The 21,777-nt window shown below is 39.0% G+C and overlaps 2 protein-coding genes across 7 annotated transcripts in view; one reads left to right on the top strand and one right to left on the bottom strand.

Annotated features, from left to right (window-relative positions):
• Positions 1-21,777, bottom strand: part of CMSS1 (cms1 ribosomal small subunit homolog) — a 359,212-nt gene that overhangs the window by 62,095 nt on the left and 275,340 nt on the right. Inside the window, exon 2 of one of the 5 annotated variants that reach the window (XM_053564701.1) lies at positions 9,531-9,586. The exons of 3 other annotated variants lie outside the window; for them this stretch is intronic. In XM_053564701.1, coding sequence (XP_053420676.1) covers positions 9,531-9,582 — 52 coding nt within the window. In that variant the 5' untranslated portion in view covers positions 9,583-9,586. Of the gene's footprint in view, positions 1-9,530; positions 9,587-17,660; positions 17,798-21,777 lie in introns of those variants that run through there. One more of the 5 variants, XM_053564703.1, reaches the window with a different exon arrangement.
• FILIP1L (filamin A interacting protein 1 like) overlaps positions 3,958-21,777 on the top strand; it is a 286,443-nt gene continuing 268,623 nt past the window's right edge. The window contains exon 1 of one of the 2 annotated variants that reach the window (XM_053564693.1): positions 3,958-4,402. The gene's annotated coding sequence lies outside the window, so the exon portion shown is untranslated. The remainder of the gene's footprint in view (positions 4,403-21,777) is intronic. The other variant, XM_053564694.1, reaches the window with a different exon arrangement.

Here is a 21,777-nt window from a genome sequence, read left to right as displayed (position 1 = left end):
CCATTAACTCTGTATCTAGAACTTTTCCATCATCCCAATGAAACTCTTTACTCATTAAAAAATAATCTTCATTTTACCCTTTTCTCAGCTCTTGATAACCTTATACTCTATTTCCATGAAGGTAGCAATTCTAGGTATGTCATGTAAGTGGAAACAACAGGATTTGTCCTCGTGTCTACTTATTTCATGGTTCATCCATGTTGCAGCATGCTCAGAATTTTAATGCTTTTGAAGCCTGAGTAATACTCCACTGCATGTATATATTGCATTTTGCTCACCTGTCCATAGACAGATGTTTGTTCCCCCCCCCCATTTTGGCTATTGAGAACAGGAAAAGAATTAGTCTATTTAACTCCAAAATATCCAAAGTACTATCATTTCAAACTGCAATTGATACAAATATTATTGAGATATTTCACATTGTTTACTACTGTCTTTAAAATCCACTGTGTATTTCACAGTTATAGCACATCTCAACTCAAATTAGCCACATTTTATGAACTTAATAGTGATACAAGGCTAGCAGTGAATGTATTGGATAGCACAGTTCTATAGAAGAGTTTGCATTCAAGATTGGATATGTCAAGTTTCCTTCTGGAATCTTCCATGATGGATAATTCCACCCTACTGATTTTCACACAGCTGTGTTTACAGCAGGGCTTCTGAAGTCAGACCACACTAAATGTAAATCCCAGATGGCCCTCAGTGATGTTGGAAAGGTTATTTAATCTTTCCAAATTTCACTTTGTTTGTTTGTAAAATGGGGAGAAAATTCTATTTCTCCAAGAAGGTTTCTGTCCGAATTAAAATTAAATAGCCTAAATCAAGTACTTAATGTAGTGTTGCCACAAAGTGTGATATAAAAAAAGTAATCTACTAGAGTAAAAATTCACAAGGGCAAAGGCCCAGTCTTTCACAGTGTGCATGACACATAGTGAGTACTCAATTAATTACATAAATAAATATTTTAACTCTTCCTTCAGTCATTACAAACTTTTAAGTTGTTTCTAAGACATCTTCCTAGAAATTGCTGATGATTTCCAACACCTACCTTGCCTTGAAGATACAGATGCCTCAAGGTATAGAAAGAACACAGAACTCTTATTCTCCTCATCCTTTCTTTCTTTTTTTATCTTAAAAAACATTAATTACTTTCCTTCCTTTCACTTGTGGGATCAGGGATGATGAAGTCAAAAAGACTGCGGGCCAAGGGAGTGGCTATCAGGGTCAAAAGATCGGCCATAAAAAGAGAAATCAGCAAGGGTTACACACAATGGACAAATCAGTAAGTTGTGTGAGGATGACATTTGTGGAAGGAAGTTTCCGCTGTATAGAAAGGGTAAAAGCTAGGTGGCCTGTATGGTATTAGATGGGAACTGAAGCTATCAGTGTGATCTCATGGTATATAGTAAAAATAGAGCAATAGATATAATTCTGTGTGTGTTTCCTAGCCTGCTGGCTGAGAGGGCCCAGAAGTAATGAGTACACCTAGAACAATGAGCACAACCAATCCCCCCATCTTTCTTTCCTTCTTTCCTTCCTTCCTTCCTTGCCTATTGCCTAAGACTCCTGGGCTCAAATGATCCTCCTGCCCCAGCCTCTGGAGTAGCTGGAACTTCAAGCACCTGCCATCACACCATATCCAAAAAATTTTTCTATTTTTTGTATAATGGGGTCTCCCTCTTGCTTGATCAGGCTGGTCTTGAACTCTTGGCCTCAAGCAGTCCTCCTGCCTTGTCCTCCCAAAGTGCTGGGATTACAGGCATGAGTCACTGCACCCAGCCAGATCATTTTCTAAATATCTTTTTCCAGAATGGGTCCAGGTCTTTTTAAAGATGTAGCTAATTATAGACTTAGGTAGAGAAAATATAGGATGCTCGTGGAACATTTTCTTATGCCAAAATATCAGTTATTACTTAGAAAACAATGAAGACTTGTTAAAAGGACATAGAGCCAGTGTGGAGGGGCTCCCACTGTTCACAGTGGAGGTCATTTAGATATAAAAATAAATAATGATATTAATTGTTGACTACTTATTGAATAAAATAGGAATCTATAAATTCATATTGATATAAACAAATACAAAAATAAAGGGGAGAAGGGAAAGCTCTTCCTCACAATAGGGAGTTTATTTAGGGGCAATATGTTTACACAGTCTGAAGGTATCTCCCCACAAAATATTTATTGCAAAGGAGAAAACGCTAACTGTAGTGAACAAATCTGGCAGATTCCACCTTAACCAAGTGGAGTTAGTTACAAAACCAACTCCATTCATGTGTTGCATGATATAATTAATGAAGAAGAATACAGCTTTGTTTCTGTGGTATTCCTCCCCAAAATACACAAATACAATCTTGTAATGAGAAACATCACACAAACTTAAACTGAAGAATATTTTACAAAATGTACTGTTCAAAAGTGTCCATGACACAACAAACAAGGAAGGACTGAAGAACCATTTAATCCTGAAGGAAGGAGAGTACAGATACAACTACTAAATGCAGAATGGAATCATGGACCACAAGGACAAAAACAGTTTTCAGATAAATTGATTCAGAAAAAAATATACATACATACATAAATAAACACACAGAGGTGAAGGAGAAAGAGAGAAACAGAGACAGATAAAACAATGGTGGTGAAATGTCAAAAATTGGAGAATTTGAGCGAAGAGCATATAAGGATATTATTTATTATTATAATATTGTTAAAAATTAATATTATTTTATTTTTTTGGAGACAGAGTCTCACTTTGTTGCCCTCAGTAGAGTGCTGAGGCATCACAGCTCACAGCAACCTCAAACTCCTGGGCTTAAGGGATTCTCCTGCCTCAGCCTCCCAGGTAGCTAGGACTACAGGCATCTGCCACAATGCCCAGCCATTTTTTGTTGCAGTTGTCATTGTTGTTCAGCTAGCCTGGGCTAGGCTTGAACCTGCCACCCTTGGTGTACCTGGCTGGAGCTGTAACCACTGTGCTATAGGTGCCAAGACAGGGATTCTTTATTATTCTTGTATCTTTTCTTTAAGTTTTAAATTATTTCAGTGTTAAAAATTAAAAATAAAGAGTATTAACTTAGGAGTAACTCAGGTCCAATTTTGAATCTCCAGTTTGTTATCTATTGTCTGTGAGACCCTAGGAAGTTATTTAATTATTCCGATTTTTTATTTTCTCCTCTGATCACCAGGAATTTAAAGGGATGCTGTTAAGATTAAATAACATAATACAAAAATTGAGTACCTGGCAGGTGCTGGCAGAGGCATGTCTGGCAGAGGACCTGACACCTAATTATTGCCAAAATATATACTTATTGAATAAATGAATAAATTCCTCTCTCCTGCCCTGCCCCCCATTCTGAACAAGTGATACCACTTAGAGAAAATTGGATTCTCCAAATTTTAGCAATCTAAAGCATGATGTTTGTCTTAACAACTGAATAATATCCAAAAAGTCCTCTAATAATAATAACAACACATATTTAGATGTTTTTCTGGAGTTTCCTTAGCACTTTGCCCTCATGTCTCCTGTGATATTAAATAGAACAGGCAGGCATTCAAGTTAAAGTTCAACACAGTGTTAATAATAGCGAATGTCTATAGTGCTGTGGGTTATGGCTGTCAGAGAGGGGGTCATGCCCTTGTTACTTAAACCTTAAACAACGCTTGCATCAGTACATGGGTGCAGGGTACAAAATGGGGTGCAATTTAATGTCCCTCCAGGCATCTGTTTCTAAGATGCTGGTGCTGCTGTTTGTGGTTTAAAGTGTATTTGGGGTAACAACATGGTAGGAAGGGGACCCAGGTTATGCCTCGGAGGTTTCTGCTGTTAGCCAAGATGTGCACATGAATTTGAAATTACCCAAGAGGGTGTTTCAGAGTTGCCTGCCAAACAGGCAGGGTGTCTTCTAATCTGGAGAGCAGCTGCTGGGCACAGGCATGCAAACGCACACACAGACACACACACACAGACATGCTCACTGAGCCTGTACCTGCCTCTACTTGTCTGCTCTGGGCAGATGGCTCCTGGCTTTTGGGTCGCCTCATCCTACAGCCGAGTTCAGTTAGAACCTTTCTTCTGTGGAGACTGGCAAGCTGTGGGCTAAGGGTTTCAGCAAGGTTACCTGTCTTCAGAGCATGAAGGAGGCTGCCCAGACAGGGAAGAGGGGTATACATAGTGCTTGGGCCCAATCAGTGTTGGGCTCCCCATTGCCTCTCCTTTGCAGAACTGTCACTGGCCCTGGGTTGCAAACTCTGTGTGGCTCTGAAGCCCACAAACCAAAAACTGAGAGGGTGTCCAAAAAGAGAAGAAGAAAACATTTTTGTTGGTCTGTGGATTCCACTGTTGGATTCCGGCTGGCATGGGAAGAGAAGACTACCGGGCGTGATCAACGAAGGTACCTTAACGGTAAGCTAGGCATCCCTATCCTCACTGAGAAGAGGCTCATGGGTGTTTCTGTGCTACCTAATTTCTGGGAATTGCCTACACTGCTCTCTAGAAGGAGGATCTTCTGGATCTTGATGCAAAGGAATGTAGTAAATCTTGGGTATAATTAGGAGTTTATGACAGATGATCACTTTTAGGATAAAATGTGTTAAGAGTTGCTTGTAAACTAGAGGAACTATCATGACAGGCCAAGTTTTGTTACATTGACAGGCAAGAAAGAAAACCAAAATGAAATTTCAAATTATTATCCTCCTAATAATGGTCAAAAAGAAAAAAAAGTGCCTTTGGACAAATGACTTTTCTTGTTAATACTTTGTTTCATAAGCTGATGTTAATTATCTCAATATACTATAAATTCAAACTCATCACAATGTGATGAAAATGGAGATGTATACTGGATAGGTTAGATTGAAGAGAGGGAATTTTCTTTTCATGGAAAAAGTTAGTAGAAGAAACTAGCTTCTTAAAATGGCAACTAAATTGTATTTGTTTACATTTCTTTCCTTGATGTTAAGATTCGATGAATAGGGGCCAGAGAACAGAAATAGGTTTTTAGGTAGGGTTTTTACAAGGTCTTAGGAGCTACCTCTCAAGAGCTTATTATATAACTCACCCCAAACAACATATGACTGGATAGCCATGAACACATGGTATCTTGTAATTGGGAAATGATGCCAGACTGATGCCAAATGATACTGCAGAAAGTTCTGCTCACTACGTATGCTCAATGCTTCGGGTGGCTACAAAGTTCTGTATGGAGGAGTCCCGGTTTTTTTTTTTTTGCAGTTTTTGGCTGGGGCTGGGCTTGAACCCGCCACCTCTGGCATATGGGGCTGGCGCCCTCCTTTGAGCCACAGGTGCCGCCCAGGAGTCCTGTTTTAACAGATAACATGTTCAGTTAAAATGCTCATAACATATTCAGCTATCCTTTTTCCTCTTCTAACAGCTGATGACCACATCTTTCTTTTTTTAATATCTCTGCAAGTCTCAGGAAGGGGTTCAAAGTGTAACTTTAATATACTCACCATATTCTACATGTGTATTAGATTTGCATAAAGGAGGGCCTGGTATAGCATAATACTGGAGAACACTCATTCAAATTATGGCAATGTTCCTCTAGCGACAGCTAAAAATGCTTTTCTATAATGATAGATTATAGATTAAGCTGTTATATCCCCCAAAGTAATACTCCAAGTAAATATTTCTCTACAGTTTTTAGTTGACACTTAATGTAACTTCCATTATGCTTAAATAAAAATTAGCATAAACAGTGTAAGAGCTGTTTGTTATTGAAAACTTCTAAAGGCAGCAATAATTTTCATGGATTATTTCTACTTGGGTAATTAAGATGGTTCTACACTGATGAGAGTCTTCTGAGTAATTTTCCAATGTGGGGTTTAAGTCCTTATGATAGTCAAAATAAAAATGCTCTGTAAAACTTCTGGAACAAAGGAAAGCTTTGATTATTAAGAAAAGGAGGGCAAATTTATTTTTAGAGTTTAGCTTCTATTAAAATTTATGGGTAATTGTGTTTTTTTGCTTATACTTAATTGAAGTAAAAAATTTTAGTCAAGAAAAGGTAGTGGTACCATCACTAGAGGTAGATGGTGGCTTTTACTGTGGCTTCCAATGATGGTGCCTTTGATAGAGAGCTATTGTGGGAGATTGACATTGTAATTTGCCAAGAGTTGGGCTGGTCTGAGGATGGGGAGAAACCACAAGTACTGGACCTTGTATTCTTTTCTTCAGAATAGAGTCCATATTATTCCTTGTTTTAATCTAAAGCAAAATTTTCATTACCAAGAGAAAATATGCTTTCTCTCTCTAATGTGTTGCATTAAAAACAACATTTAAGGGAAAAATGTTAGTTTCTCTTATTTTCCTTAAGACTGAGCTAGTGATTATCAGCATTTAATAATCATTCATGCTGAGTACAGAATTTTTTATTTCTTTATAATGGGGGAGGGAACACTTTTATAGTAAAGAGCTTAGTTTACTCATTCATCATGTTTATTCATTCATCAACTATCTTAGGTTGTCAGCTCTATGCTAAGCCCTGTGCAGGTTACTGGGAATATAACAGTGAGTGAGTGAAATAAGGTCTCCATATGCCTTGAGTGTCGGGATCTGCACAGAAAGTCCAATTACTAGTGATATGAACCTGTTATTGTGCATGTTGTTTGCCATGGTAAGTATTTTTTCCCTCATTCCTAATTAAAAGTTAAGGACCAGAAATTTTTTTTTTTTACACTTTGAAAAGGGTTGTGTAGTGCCTGCAAGATATAGAAACACTTATGGAGACCAATTTAGCATCAATAAACATCTTAGTGCAAACACGTGAGCCTTCTGGAGGAGTGATGACATCTCGACACCAGCTACAGATGTTAGACAAAAGGCTCACTCACCAGTACTGTCTGCATCTTCCAAACTGGGTCAGACAGAAGTCCCCAAGGAGGACATTCAGGAAAATCTGTATTACAGCCTCTTAGAAATCTAGGGTTCAAATCTGACAGAGGTTCAAGGTGCTTCTGTCCAATCTGTCTGATACAGACCGACAATGGGGCCCACATGCAAGAGCAGCAGTACTGTGCTTTTCATCCAGGGCAAGGACATTTGTTGTTGTTGTTGTTGTTGTAGTTTGGTCGGGGCTGGGTTTGAACCTGCCACCCTTGGTATATGGGGCCCGTGCCCTACTCACTGAGCCACAGGCGCCACCCGCCAAGGACATTTTTTTATGATCATATCAATCATCACTTTGTCATTTTACACCTATGAGACATTTTACTACATTGTTTGTAGAACTTACATTACACATCAGTCACTCACTTGATCCTGTGTAACAGGAAAGGCAGGTATTATCATTCCCTGTTCAGCAGATGGACAAACTAAGTTCTAGAAGTTTAAGGGACTAGCCCAGCCAATCTTCTCTCTAATGCCCAGTCTCATGGAGTAACTTCTGATTTCTTCTTCTTTTTGGGTAGAATAACAGAGTAGAATATGGGGAACTAGGCTGATGAACTTGGAACTTACTCTTCATTTTGTAAATGAAATAAAAAATTATTCTGAGAGATAATGAAAAAGAAAACATTACCACTTCTTTCATGATTTTAAAAACTTGGTGACTGTTTGGGCCAGGAACACTATAGAGTTATTAGCATATCTATCTACATGTGAATGCAATTGAATTTTGAACTCCTGGTTCCTGCCATTACACTTGCAACATAAAACGCTGTCATATCAAATCAGATCACGTACTCACTCAGTCCAGCTTTTGCTTCTGGTGAAAGCACAGTGAGCCCTTTTAAAGAAGCAGTTTGTCACGAGTAAGAGACAAAAAAAATTCACAGAAAAAATACTATACATGGAAAAATGGTAAGAACGGCTAACCAAGAGTTGCATGGAGCTGATCAGAACAGTCTTGAGTGAATGGAGAAGGCTTGTGACCAAGCTAACACACAAAACTTCATTTCTTATTTTACATTATCATTGGAATTTATGTACCTATTTAAAATTCACCGTAATTTTTCTGGAGGCTTTTAGCTACTTTTCTCTCCTGTTTACGGCTTGAAATGGATTGTCCTGTATCTTCATGATTGATCTGGGGCCAATTATTTGAGTAGGAAATTGGAATTCCGGGGGAAGATAGCAAAGTGGATGAAGCTGCTTCCTTGTTTTTCCTTAGACCTGCTGTTCCTGGCCCTGAAACAGAAAGAGACAGAGGCAGCTGCCTCTGAGCCATGATACTCAACTGGCAGGCTGCAACTAGGAATACAAGCTCCATGTTTCAGCTGTTCCAACATCTCTAAACAAAGCTATTTTAAGAACCTTTGCATTTGATCAGGGAGCATGTGGGGTTAAGCCTTATGTTTTCCACTTCAGTTTTAGAACCTAAACAGGTGCAGTTTGTAGTTCAAATTTTCAAAACTTATTGCATTTCCTTCCAACGAATGCAAAAATATTATTTTCTCACACTTTCCAAAGATCAATGCACGACTTGCTTTATCTTGGGGCTGGCTCTATGACGACATCTCCTAAACTTTCTTTTTCAAATAAGAGCAAAAATGGTTACCAACATTTTAAAAAGTGAGTACGGGTAGAGAAGTTACTAAAAACTATATCCTGGATTTGGGATGCATGAAGGAAACATATTTGCAGACACAGACTGCCATGCCTATCTCTTCCCTTAAAGAGTCTTGAATTTGATGTTTTTTAATCTAATTTAACAGCTGATATATCACTAACCTTAAAATGTTAGATAATGATATTTACAGTGGCTTCATTCACAGTTGCCCCAAACTGGAAACAACTCAAATGCCCTTCAACTGGATAATCCAGTTATAGTACATGCATACAGTAAATTACTCAGCAATACTAATGACACACATATAATGTGGATGAACCTCAACTGTGCTATGCCAGGGGAAAGAACCCAGACTAACAAATCTACTCAGGGATGTCCAACATTTCTTCTCTTCTGCTGTGCATGGAAGAACAAGAGTTGCCTTGGACCACACAGTAAATTCACAAACACTAGGCAGAAAACTGATGAGCAAAAAAAAAAGGTTTGTGCATACTTTTTGTGATATCTGGCATCACAGATATGCAAAAAAAGTCCTCACAAAATCAGCATGGAGCCTGCGGCTGCAGATTAGAAACACCATTCTCCATATTAAATGAGTCCATTTATGTGACATTGAGGAAAATGAAAGACTACAAGAACAGAAAACACTGCAGTGGTTGCCAGCAGCCAGGGCTGAGGGCAGGGACAGACTACAAAGGTGTGACAGGGAACATTCTGGGGTGATGGAAGTGCTTTATGTCTTGACTGTAATGGTAGTTCCATGACTGTCTGAGTTTGCCAAAATTTGCAGAATTGCACACTGAAGGGTGAATCTATCATATGTAAAACATACCTTAAACCTCTGCCTGGCTCTATATTGAGAACCATCCACCTCAAACATCAACCAGCATATGCTGGTTTGGTGTTGCTGTATTGGAGTTTTTGCATGGGTTTTCATTATAAGAAATTTTTTTAGGACATTAAAACACACAAAGGAAAAAGAAAGTTAAAATATGACAATCCACCTACCTTGTTTTACAGATGAAGAATTGAGGCCCAAGGAAGTTAGCAGCAGAGACATATGCCTGTTGTTTTGGAGATATTTAAAAATAATCAACCCGCACTACTCCAGGAAATTCAACTCTCTAGTCTTGTGCAATACTGACTGTCAAAGTTGCATTGCCTAGTGAAAATGCTATGGGGCAAAAAACTACACAAAAAAATTCTAAGTACCTGCTTTCCAAATGTCATGTTGAGAAATTGGCCAGAGGTGTCTGGCTTCTGACAAATATACAGTTACAAGGGAACATGATCTGAGTTTAGTAGTCAGACATTACTGCATGCCCAGTGTCAAAAACAACAGCCACCACCATTACACACTGTGATCAGTATGGGCGGTATCATAAAAGAAGACACAGGCCACGTTTGGAAGGGGCACACACATGTTCATTTGTTTACTTATTTATGTCATAAAGTGCCAGGCACTGTCCTTGGTCCTACCTTCCAATGTTGATCTTGGAATTATATAACACTGTAGCCTCTAGACACAGAGCAACGCTAACCACTAGAACAGAGTGAGGGCTGTTTGAACTGAATACGTGAAAACCAAACAGAATAAAGCTCAGAACTAAACTCAGGACTCAGAGGTTCAATTTAATGAACATGAATATGTTTATCACCAGAACGCACCATGCCTCAGGGCACGGACCTTCCCAGGAGAGGATCACTGGCTTCTAGTTCCAGTTCTGTATACTCTTCAACAAGAAACCTCTCAAAGTATCAAGTTTCCTCAGCCACAATATGGAGATGATAATTGCACTTGCCTTTGATGGGAGCAAAAAATGACAAATGTAAGGTATTAAGCAGAGTTAGAGGGACATAGTGCTTAATAGTCAGGAGCTCTTATTTTTATTATCCTCATTAATACAGAAAACCTCTACCACAGTGCTGCAGGTTAGGTCTAAGAAACTCAGTCTTGAAAATGTGGCGTGCCCATCTCTTCTGAGAAGTTGACAAATGCTACAAGCCCTAGAGTACACACAAAGGCAAAACCTTGGATTCCCTGGACAAAATTAAGGAAGCCCTGGGCTAGAAACATCCTCTATTATTGAAATCGAGGGAACTGGCATTTGAAGGATGTGCTTTCTTTGGGACTCTAAGTTAAGAACCACAGCTCTAGACACTATACAGTCACAGGTAAAAATTTAAAATGCTAAATCTCATGGTTTTGGCATTAAGAAAACCCCCAGAAAAAGTGAACCGGAAATTGTCTTGACTGATGTTAAAGAAGTAGAAATATCCTTTTCCCGTCCCTGAGATTCACTGGCCGTAAGTAAGTATTTCTTTTGCAATTCTCTTGCTCTCTTCTACCTCAAAATTTAAATCATGTAATGAAAATTCCATACTTTAAAAAGTGATAATTTATTGCCCCCCCCCCCACCCAGCCCTGGGGATTGTGAAGAGACAATGAAATTCCTCAGCATGGGAATGGGAAATGACTCTTTCTGTGTAGCAGTGATTATTTACATAACACTACCTTGGGAGAATGTTCACCATAGAGCATTAAATTACTACTTTTTTCTTCCCACCATACACTGGTTTTATATACCATTTGACAAATTTTTACCACACTTGTTAACACAGTCTTCCTGGCTTTTTCTTAGTTATTATGTTAAGACATTTATATTCTACATTTAGTAAGATGTACTTTCATGTGTACCCTTGTAAGATGCACAGTAGATGTGGTCCCACCAATTACCCTCCCTCTGCCCATCATCCCCCCTCCCTTCTCCCCCTTCCCCATATTTTTAGGTTATAATTGGGTTATAGCTTTCATATGAAAGCTATAAATTAGTTTCATAGTAGGGCTGAGTACATTGGTTACTTTTTTTCCCATTCTTGAGATACTTTACTAAGAAGAATATGTTCCAGCTCCATCCATGTAAACATGAAAGAGGTAAAGTCTCCATCTTTCTTTAAGGCTGCATAATATTCCATGGTGTACATATACCACAATTTATTAATCCATTTGTGAATCGATGGGCACTTGGGCTTTTTCCATGCTTAGTGATTATGAATTGGGCTGCAATAAATATTCTGGTACAAATAGCTTTGCTATAATGTGATTTTTGGTCTTCTGGGTATATATCTAGTAGAGGAATTGTAGGATCGAATGGCAGGTCTATTTTTAGATCTCTAAGTGTTCTCCAAATATCTTTCCAAAAGGAACGTATTAATTTGCATTCCCACCAGCAGTGTAGAAGTGTTCCCTTTTCTCCACAATCACGCCAACATCTCTGGTCTTGGGATTTTATGATGTGGGCTAATCTTACTGGAGTTAGATGATATCTCAAAGTAGTTTTGATTTGCATTTCTCTGATGATTAAGGGTGATGAGCATTTTTTCATATGTCTGTAGGCCGTGTGCCTGTCTTCTTCAGAGAGGTTTCTCTTCAAGTCCCTTGCCCACCCTGAGATGGGATCACTTATTCTTTTCTTGCTAATACGTTCAAGTTCTCTGTGGATTCTGGTTATTAAACCTTTGTCAGAGACATAACCTGCAAATATCTTTTCCCATTCTGAGGGCTGTCTGCTTGCTTTACTTACTGTGTTCTTGGAAATTACTACTTTTAAAACAAGAAACTTCCCATAGGGTTTTATTTGTTGTTTCCTAATTTGGAAAGACAGAATTTGTACACAGAAGATAGTAAGTTTTACTAGCCTATTATTAAATGGTTAGGCCACGTTTCAAAAAGATCATACCGATGCATCGAATGCTTGCCAAATGTGTGGATAGAAAGCTTCAGTTCATATTATGACACAGCTAGGGATTCATCGCTTTTAAAGTAAGCAATGTAACCAGAAATTCTACTACCAACTTAGTGTCAAAAGAGGCCCCAATGCCTACTGAAGAAAGAAAAACGTTAGTTTACTTCATATCCACATACCCTTAGTCATTTTCCCAGATGGTATCATAAAACTGCAATCATGACCTAAATCATCTAAGTTTTTAGGCACCAAATTCTGTTATTATGTCCTTGGTCTACATCTGGATAGTTCATTTGTACAAGGCAATTTCAGTTGAAAAGAGAATTTGAAAGGTCCAGCTAGGTCTAGTGGAACTAATCTATATATAAAACAAGGATTTTAAAAACAATATGGAAGAACATAAAGATTTTCACCTGTACTTGTGGTACTAAAACAGTGGGTCAGTTTGAACTGGTAGCTCCAAATTTATATCACTTGGCAATGTCACAAAATCCACAAGGATTTATGTTTTCACAGTTAGATCAGATATATGTTGGTGGCAAAATGTCAGTCACCAATTTAAAGGGACTTTCTGCATTTCTAATCTTCACCCTACTGACAAAAAAATTACATTTTTTTAAAAGAGTTTTCTTTAGCACACTTCTGTTGTGTTACTAATTTTCAGCATTTTTTTCAAAGCAGCAAAGTAACTTTTGGCATCTTAAATTTTCCAAGCATATGAAAACATACAAAGAGATCACAGTATTAGGCTGCTAGGTATAGAACAACCAGTGAATTGGATGGGTTTCATTCTTCTAAAGGATTCAAAATGAAACTTACAGTAACAGCGAGAAGGTGAGCAACATGTTCTAGCCCAGGTAAGGGTCCAAGCTTCTGGATCCCAAAGCCCTTTAGGGACACAGAGTTACAGAAGATGCCCATGAGTGAAGACAGATCTTTTCAACTAAGAGGTCATTCTCCAGCTCTTTACCATTTTTTTGGGGGGGTGTCAAGAGTCAAAGTGAGGTTTCTTCGTCCAGTTGTTTGACAGGTGGCTCCAGAAACTCCAGAAAACCATTCCTCCCCTCTCCCCTGGAGTCCTTCTTGCCCCAGAAATCATAATTGTTGAAAATTCTGGGATTTATATCCCGATTGGGAGGGTCCTTGGAACAGATCCAGATCAGGCTTAATGCAGCACTGGTCAAGCGTAGGCTGGCTGCAGAGGACTGAGCATCATCTGTAACTGTAAATCCCTGGAGAGTGTTCCACGCTCTAGAACAGTGGTTCTCAACCTTCCTAATGCCGCGGCCCTTTACTATAGTTCCTGTGGGTCGCGACCCACAGGTTGAGAACAGCTGATCTAGAAGCTTGCACCTCTGCATATAATGGCATCCTGGCTGTACTGACCTGTTTCTGTATCCTTTTGAAGAATTGACCTCTTCTGAGTTCCTGATGTGGTACTGTCTCATGTTCCATCAGTCCTAACCTACTATTGACAGTAATTTCATATTTTCTGGAGATGTTATGTTTAGTACATATAGATATTTTATCTAATTGAAACCCCTAGGAGGTATATTTGACACCCTTCATTTCTTGACTCCCAAACACAACTCTCTCTCCCACTATCTGATGGTGAGAAACTACATGAAAGGAATGAGTTCTAAGATGATGATGTTTCTAAGTTAAGAGAGAAGAGGAAGCCAATTGATAAAAAGGATTTTGTTTCATAAATGCAGAGCTAACAAGCTATTTTCAAAAAACTAATTGCATCCCAAGAGGTTGAAAACCTTAGTCTGAGTATGCCAGGTGGTAAAGGGAGAGTGAAAACAGTAGTAAGCATGGGCTTCCGAAAAGGTAACAAATCTTCTGGAACATCTCCTGGGATTGCATTGCCTTGACCTTGCATTTGTTTTTCATTTCTACTTTCCAAACTACCTTTGTGTAAGGATTAATGACCTTCCCTCAGCCCATTAGACTGTCATTCATCTCCAGGAAATACCTTGTCACTTCTGCTTAAAGGCTATATGAAAAATGTCATATTTTAAGTTAAAACTGGTTAATCTTATAGCCCTTTAACTATCGTGTTCAATGATTATTGAGCCTTCCTGGAAGTCCTTTCTGCCCCAGAATTGGTTAGCATTTTAATCACAGCCTTATTTGTAAGCTATGAAACTGTTAGAAAGGAATTGTAATTGATCCAAAAGAAATGCCTTCCTTAGAGGTAAAATGAATTTTCAAAAGCAAGAAATATATTACTAGTCTCAATTCCTGTAACTCATTTGTGTTTCATGTACTTGGGAACTAAATGCTGCAACCCCCAAATCAATATTAATGCTCAGCCTCAATTATAGGCTACTTCAATTTTAATCTGTGGTAAGAAGATATATTATCTACTAAGTTAGCCTTGTAACACAGGCTAGAAAAATCTATATAGGCATACATGTTTCTATGCTCTTAGAAATGTTTATCAGATTAAGCAATACTGTGAACACTCTAAGACAAGGCTAAGAGAACAATAGCTCAGTTAATTACAGTAAAAGAAACAATTTGTAAATGAATATTCCTATAAACAATAATTGTATCATAAAGAGCAAGTTAAATAAAGGCAAATATTTTAAAAGAAAGATTAGAATCGAAAGTATAGGCAAGATTTTGGCCATTTCAGGGAAAAAAAACTATAGAGGTAGAAAGAATATGGAAATGAAGAAACAGGATGTAATGGTTGGAGAGGGAACTAGCTAACTGTAAATAGTGATTCTCAGCTTGCGAGTAAGGGAAAATAACAGAGGTGTTTTCATCCCTACCCTGTACGGCCTGAGTTTGTCTTCCACCTGATGAAAGAGAACATGCTCAGGACATTATGCAAATCAACAAAGCAACAGGGCCCAATCACTGTCAATCTGTCACATGGGAAAAGACCTCAATTGACTCTAACTTTTGGATTCCTGGACACGTAAAACCCTTGGTCACCTGGCCCCATACTGGATTCTACTCTGCCTTGGTCACTGTTCTTTGGATCTTGACAACACAGGCCGGTGCTCCAAGCCATTGTTCTTTAAACAAAGTTGTGAATTGCTAACAGTTTCATTTAAAAGTTTATAAAATGGTAACCACATTGCTACATCTCTCTGGAATATCTTAAACAAAATGTGGTTCAAATTTCTGTTAAAAAAAAAAGTACAACCCAGAGTTTTTGAATAAACAAACAGAGACAACTGTATAGTTAATGGGCTCTGTGTAACCACAGCTATGTCATCTTGTCTTGTTTCTTGCTGTGAGCAGAGGTCATGGTGAGCGATCTGATGGGGCCTCCAGCTAGTCAGTCCATCTGGATGCTTTGCCTGAGCAAGCTTCTTTGCAGCCCCCACCCTGTAACTTGGCAAGGCTGGCAGTAGGGGTAGGGTGAGGGGGAGCTGCTCTCCTAAAAACGTAAATCATTATCATGAAGAGCAACCCAGGCACACAGTGTCAGCAGTGGTTTTCATTTCAGAAAAACGAGAAGACACCTTGCCTCAGAGGAAGGCTAGAAGCTCCAGTTTGGTGACGTGGCCTCTAGGTCTTTCAGCAAATAAGGGGTGGAAGTGGATGCTTCTACTAATTGAAAAACCTCTGCATTAAGGCAGCTGATTAAACAAGCAGTCAAGAAACGTAACAGAGCTGTGCTCATGGTTCTTTTTTTTTCTGAGACAGAGTCTGTCTCTGTTGCCCAGGCTAGAGTCTTATTAGAGAGGGTCAATCTTTATATAAATATCAATTGTTCATTGATAATGTTGCAAACACAAAGGGTATGGACTCTTTTCTTTAGGATAACATAGATCTATCTTAATGCAACTATTTGTTATTTGAACAACATGTTTATTACAAGTCTAGACAGGCCAAATCCAAATGGTTTCCTGGTTTGAGTTTCCTGGGGCAGTTTGTAATAACCTAGGGCTTCTAATACAGCCCATACTGGCAACCAATATGCCCTTGCCCATCCCAGCTCTGGTCCTTTCCTGCCCATGCCCTCTCTTTGGTCAGCACTAAGAATGATTGCTGTTAGCCTGCTCAATCAGTGCTTCCAAACTGTCTAGAAAAAGCCTGATTCAAGACTTGAGGAACAAACCCTTAAAGGCTTTACATCTTCAATCACACAGAGGCTCATACTTAGGAGTAGATTTTACAAAAATTAAAATGGTCTGCTGTCACTGGTTTCATTCAGTGCTCCCCCAAGGAGCCACAAGAGCCATTAGATTGAAGGAACTCAGCCCAGCCTCCAGACCTGCGCAGGACCTAGGGATCCCCGTGTGTAATTCTGGCTGACTCTTGTCATTCTCACTTTTCTTGCCACCATCCTGAGTTGCTGCCTTCTCCCTGGTCTCAGTAGGCTACTCTTGAAAGGCCATTTATTCTGCTTATGTGGTGCAACTTCAAATCACCAGTTTCCTTTTAAAGACTCCTGGCCTAAGATCACAGGGTGCATAGGAATAAACAAAAGTTGAGAAAGGTATTTCACAAAGACTAGATCTGTGTACCCACAATCAGTTGATCTGCTTCATTTTACTGTAATTAGCATCCCAAGCCTCTCAACCACATACATTTTTCTTGTCCACTGGCACCTGCAGAGCCATGAACAGAGGACATTACAAGGCTTTTCCCTTTGAACTGCTCCTGCCAGCCTGCTCTGCCCTGGCAGAACTTGGTGGTAGATGGAAAGGCTATTTTTGATGAGAAGGCTTAGCAACATTCCCTAAACAGAAAATTTCTCTCCTACACACTTAAAGCATTGCAAAACATTTCTAATATAATTTAGGCCTTGATCCCTGAACAAGCAGAAAGCTTACTTTAAAAATTTTTGTTTTCAGTAGCCAAGAAAACAGCTAACAAATCCACAGGAATCACAGTGTCCTTGGGTTCATACATTTATGCAAATGTGAGTAGCTACTGACTGCAAAGCATTGTAGAGGGTACAGAATGAAACCTAGCATTATCTTTGCCTTCAAAGAATTATCAGTTTAGTAAAGAAAATAGGACAAACATAAAAACTCTAATATATGGAATATAAAAAGTGTCGCCGGGAGGTACAGATAAAATATTGGGGTGATTCAAAGGAAAAAGGGATCTCACACCTGTGGAGAAGCAGAAATCACACTTACAACAAGTATCCAATGTGTTCTGAGAGCATCTTATGCAATTGAAAGCCCTTAAGGCTACTTTCATTTCTCTTTCCTTATTATCCTCTTTCCAAAGATTATTTACTTATCCTACCCCAACCTAATTCCTCCTTTGGTGGTCTGGATCAGACAGCACATGTGTTACTTTAAAGAGTATAGTTAAGCACTTCATTTAAAGCAAGGTTGTAGGGTCATAACCTGTCTTCACTTGCTTCCTCTCTCTGCTTTTTCATTGCTTCTTCTGATCTGATCCACCTTACCTGAGACCACTGTTACCTGGCTGCAGAGCTGGACTGCTCCTTCCCCCAAATATCAAACCTTCTTCCCAGAAAAGATGGTCCTGGCATGTGCCCTTGGTCACTGCACTCCCTCTCCTTGTGGACGGCAGAAAGCTGCTGTTTCAGCTGTAGTATTAACTGTCCCCCAGTAAAGGAAGTAGGACGTTGCTTGTGGCTGGATGGTGAGGAAGGGAGAATTATTTCCTTCCCAGTTTCAGATAGCAACTAGTAATCACCACTCAGGAGAGGCTGATACATGTGTTTGCTTTGCTTTTTGCCATGCTCTAACAAGCATTCCAATGTGGACCACCCCCTAGGTACAAAGTAGCCAAATTTGAGAGGCCCCTAGCCTACATGCCAGTGAGATGCCAGCATCATCTTATACTTTCTTCTCTGTTTTGCATATGCCTGGGCTAAAAATAGGACCATTGATGCCTAAGAGAGCTAAGCCTTGGCCAATCACTCCCACCAAGAATGGAAGAGCCAGGAAAGGCTGATTTTCCTCACGAACTACCAGGGAGACTTCTCTTCAAACGCCACCAGGGTATCCTCTTTATAGCACTCCACCCAAGCACACATCAAGGCAGTCACTCACCTCATAAGGCCTCAGACTTCACCAGCGATCTCAAGTTGTGCTAGTTCTTACAGCTTTGGTATTCTCAGCTACCAGCAAAGATGCAAGCATCAGGGGTCAATAGTCCTCTAAGCTACTGAATTTTCATTTCCATATAACTGCACTTCTCCTTCTGAGTCTTCTCTTCCTGACTCCCTTTCAAATCTTTCCTATGGTGCTCTCTCAATTTCTCTGAAGACATGTGGAACCGTGCAAAAGCACAGCTTTGCAGCAGGTAGAACTGGATTCAGTGATTCTAATGTGCACTGGCTACGTGGCCCTCAGTAATGCATGTGGCCTCTTTGGGATTTATGACCCCATCTGTAGAAATCCGGATGATAGGAATTACTTTGTAGGGTCTTGTGAAAATTAAATGTACAAAACAGCCAAGTACAATACATGGCACATTCTAGGTGCTCCATAAAATACAAGCACTGCTATTATTGGAACCCCTACACTTTTACCCTTCTCACAGTCTATTCCTTCTACCTCTTGGTCCCATCTCCCGTCCAATCCTTTCTCCAAGATGTACAATTCTTGAGCCTCTCAAGAGGAGGTTACTTATGGTCCCAGAGCTCATGCACCAAGCCTGAGATGCTGACATTTTCCTGGCTCATGACACTGCTTCCACGCTATTCCTTTCCATTCTTACAATAAATCCCTCCTCCTTCAAGGCTGCTCAGGCCTGCTCCTCAGTTCTGCCACCTACTGACCTCTCCTCACCACTACACCTTATTTACTAAGAACTTTGGCACCTAGGTCAAACTTTGTTTCCCTCTTAATTCCCTCCCAGTAGCAAGTAGCCTCAACTTGAACATGGTGATCTTTACAACATTGTGGTTTCAAAATTTCTCAACTCCAAACCCTCTGCCCATTCTCTCTCAGCAACCCAGTCCCATAGCTACACCAGGAATGTTCTATTTCTGCACACATACGATACTTTACTGTACTTAAGTGTTTCAAGTTTATCTCAGAGAACCACAGGCCCCAATGCTAGAGATCGAGAGACCTACTTGACATTTTGTCCTTATCCCTATGTCAGTATCTTGTACACAGCAGATGTTTAATAAATATTCATGAAGCTTTCTACAGATAATCTAATTTGATCATCACCTTAGGAAGTTGTGATTCCTCTGTGTAAATATGCAAATGAGCTCAGAAAAGTGAAGAGACTTAATTAAGTTACATATTTCGATCATGACTATGTATGTACAGCTGTGTTTTATATCATCTAGAGGCCAGCTAGGGCTTTTCCTACTATCTTAGTACAATAGCAGCTTTCTTCCCCCTCTACCTTCATTACCCTTATATACTGTTTCATATGAAAACATGTAAGAAAATTTGAAAAATTGTTAGCTTACTCTACTTATGCACATATGAATAGCTGTGAGAGGATTCTGTATCTCTGTTCTCCCTACAGTCTTCTGCCATGAGACTCTCAGTGTCTTCTTAAAGGAACTATGTAATGTAATATTTCATTGCCCCCATTGTGTGTGCTCTAAGATGACAAATGTTCAGTCTATTATCCACATTAAGTAGATTTTAACACTGGAAAATGCAGAAACCCAATTTTGTGTTCTCTAATTCAATTTTGGATTTGAGCTTTTTGATAAAGTTCACAGAATGACAGTTCAAAAATCCTCTCGGTTACCAAAGAAAAATGATCATAGGCAGAAATCTGAAAACCTCCTATAATTGGTAAAGCAAAAAACTGCTTCTTGAGCCACTGAACTCCACATCCCATAGATGGCTGATCTTAACTGGAATCTTATTTACAATCCTAAACTGAGAAGTATCTAGTTTCAGGCAATGAATAAAGAGTCTTTCTTATAACCTAAAATCTTTAAGACGTTTCCTAGTTTAAGCAAGCCATTTTTAAAGAGAGATTACAGCGAATGGTTGGTTTTCATCTTGAGTTTCCACCTGAACATGGCAATCATTTTCAACCTTCATTAGGAAGGCAGTGCTGGGCTAGGCGAGATGCAGTTTTCAGGGTTCTAGGTGCTCATACTTTAGAAAAGAAAGATATGCACAAAAATATCTTTGGTATAAGATAATTTCTTTGCATGTATCGATGTCTATTGGCAACAAGAGCCAAAGTTCAATTATGATTAACAAAAATAAAATACTTAGAGTCAATGACCGCTGAATTTACTAGTACTTGCTATATGCTAGGTACTAGCTGAATACTTTAACTCACTAACTTATTTAATTGCAAGAATTTTATGAGGTGGGCATTACATTATAAGTGATTATAATGTTACAGATAAGACAGTTTAACCGGAGACAGGTTCAGTAACTTGCCTCGTGTCAAATAGCTGGTTAAATGGTGGGAGTAGATTCAAATACAGGATTTTTGACTCTAAAACATGGGGTTTATTCTTTTCCATCTCATTATCTCCTTTTATTGAAGCATATAGTCACAAACCCAGGGATTGCAAACTTTGTTTTCCTTTCTAATCCCCAGTGTGAATCTGGGAATTGCTGAGAGAATCACAGGGAGTCTTTCAGCTGGCTGTGCTGCAATTGGTACAGAGACCAGTGGTTGGCAATAACAAATTATAGCACAGCCAAGAGTCAAAGTAATCACTGACCTATGGCTTGTTGCTATTCTGATTTTACTAGATTTTTCAAATAGCAATGCAACATTTACTATGCTGGCTAAATGTTAAAAATTACTGTTATCTCACCAGATATGCTGTTGTTCATGAAATAATAAAAACCCCAAAGCATTCAATGTAAAGGTTTCTACTGAGAATAAATATTGTAAAAAGCCCTTCATAAAAAATGCAACAAAGCCATTGCAACTTAGTACATAGCAAGAATCCTAGCTGAATATTTTGTTATAATGAAGGCCCAATCCTGGGTTAGGACAAAGGTAAAAACTAAGTAAGTCCTTGGATAGTTGCTGAATAACCAAGAATATTCAACCCTAGAACTATTAGAGTCTATTAAACATGATGCAGAAAATAACCTAATGATTTAGAAAATGTTCATGATAACAGGATCATGAATAGGTGGGTTTGAAATTATGATCTCACTTTTAGATGTAAACCCAACACAATATGTATAGGCCTTGTACGCTAAAAAATACAGAATGCTCATGAAAGACATCAAAGATCTAACATGTGGAAAGACATACTGGGTTCCTGGACTGTTCCTGGACTGAATGGGAACACTGGGTTATTTCCATTGCTCACAGGTCTGTGGGGGACTAGTTCCAGGACCACCCTTGTACGTGAAAATCTTAAGACATTCAAGTCCCTAATACAAAATAGTGCAGCCCTACATAAAGCCTCTATACTTTTAAATCATTTCTAGATTATTTGTAATTCCAAATACAATGTAAATAGTTGTTATACTGTATTTTAAAATTTTATTTTTTTCCCCAAATATTTTTGATCTGTACTTGGTTGAATTGTGGATGGAAGGCCAACTGTGCTTAACATAGCAAATATGTCAATTTATCCCAAATTGATATTCATC

This window comes from Nycticebus coucang, chromosome 16 (assembly GCF_027406575.1).
Source record: "Nycticebus coucang isolate mNycCou1 chromosome 16, mNycCou1.pri, whole genome shotgun sequence".
In the NCBI taxonomy this organism is placed as follows: Eukaryota; Metazoa; Chordata; class Mammalia; order Primates; family Lorisidae; genus Nycticebus; species Nycticebus coucang.
The sequence above is the reverse complement of the archived record's forward strand: the minus strand, read 5'-3'. Positions and strand labels throughout refer to the sequence as shown.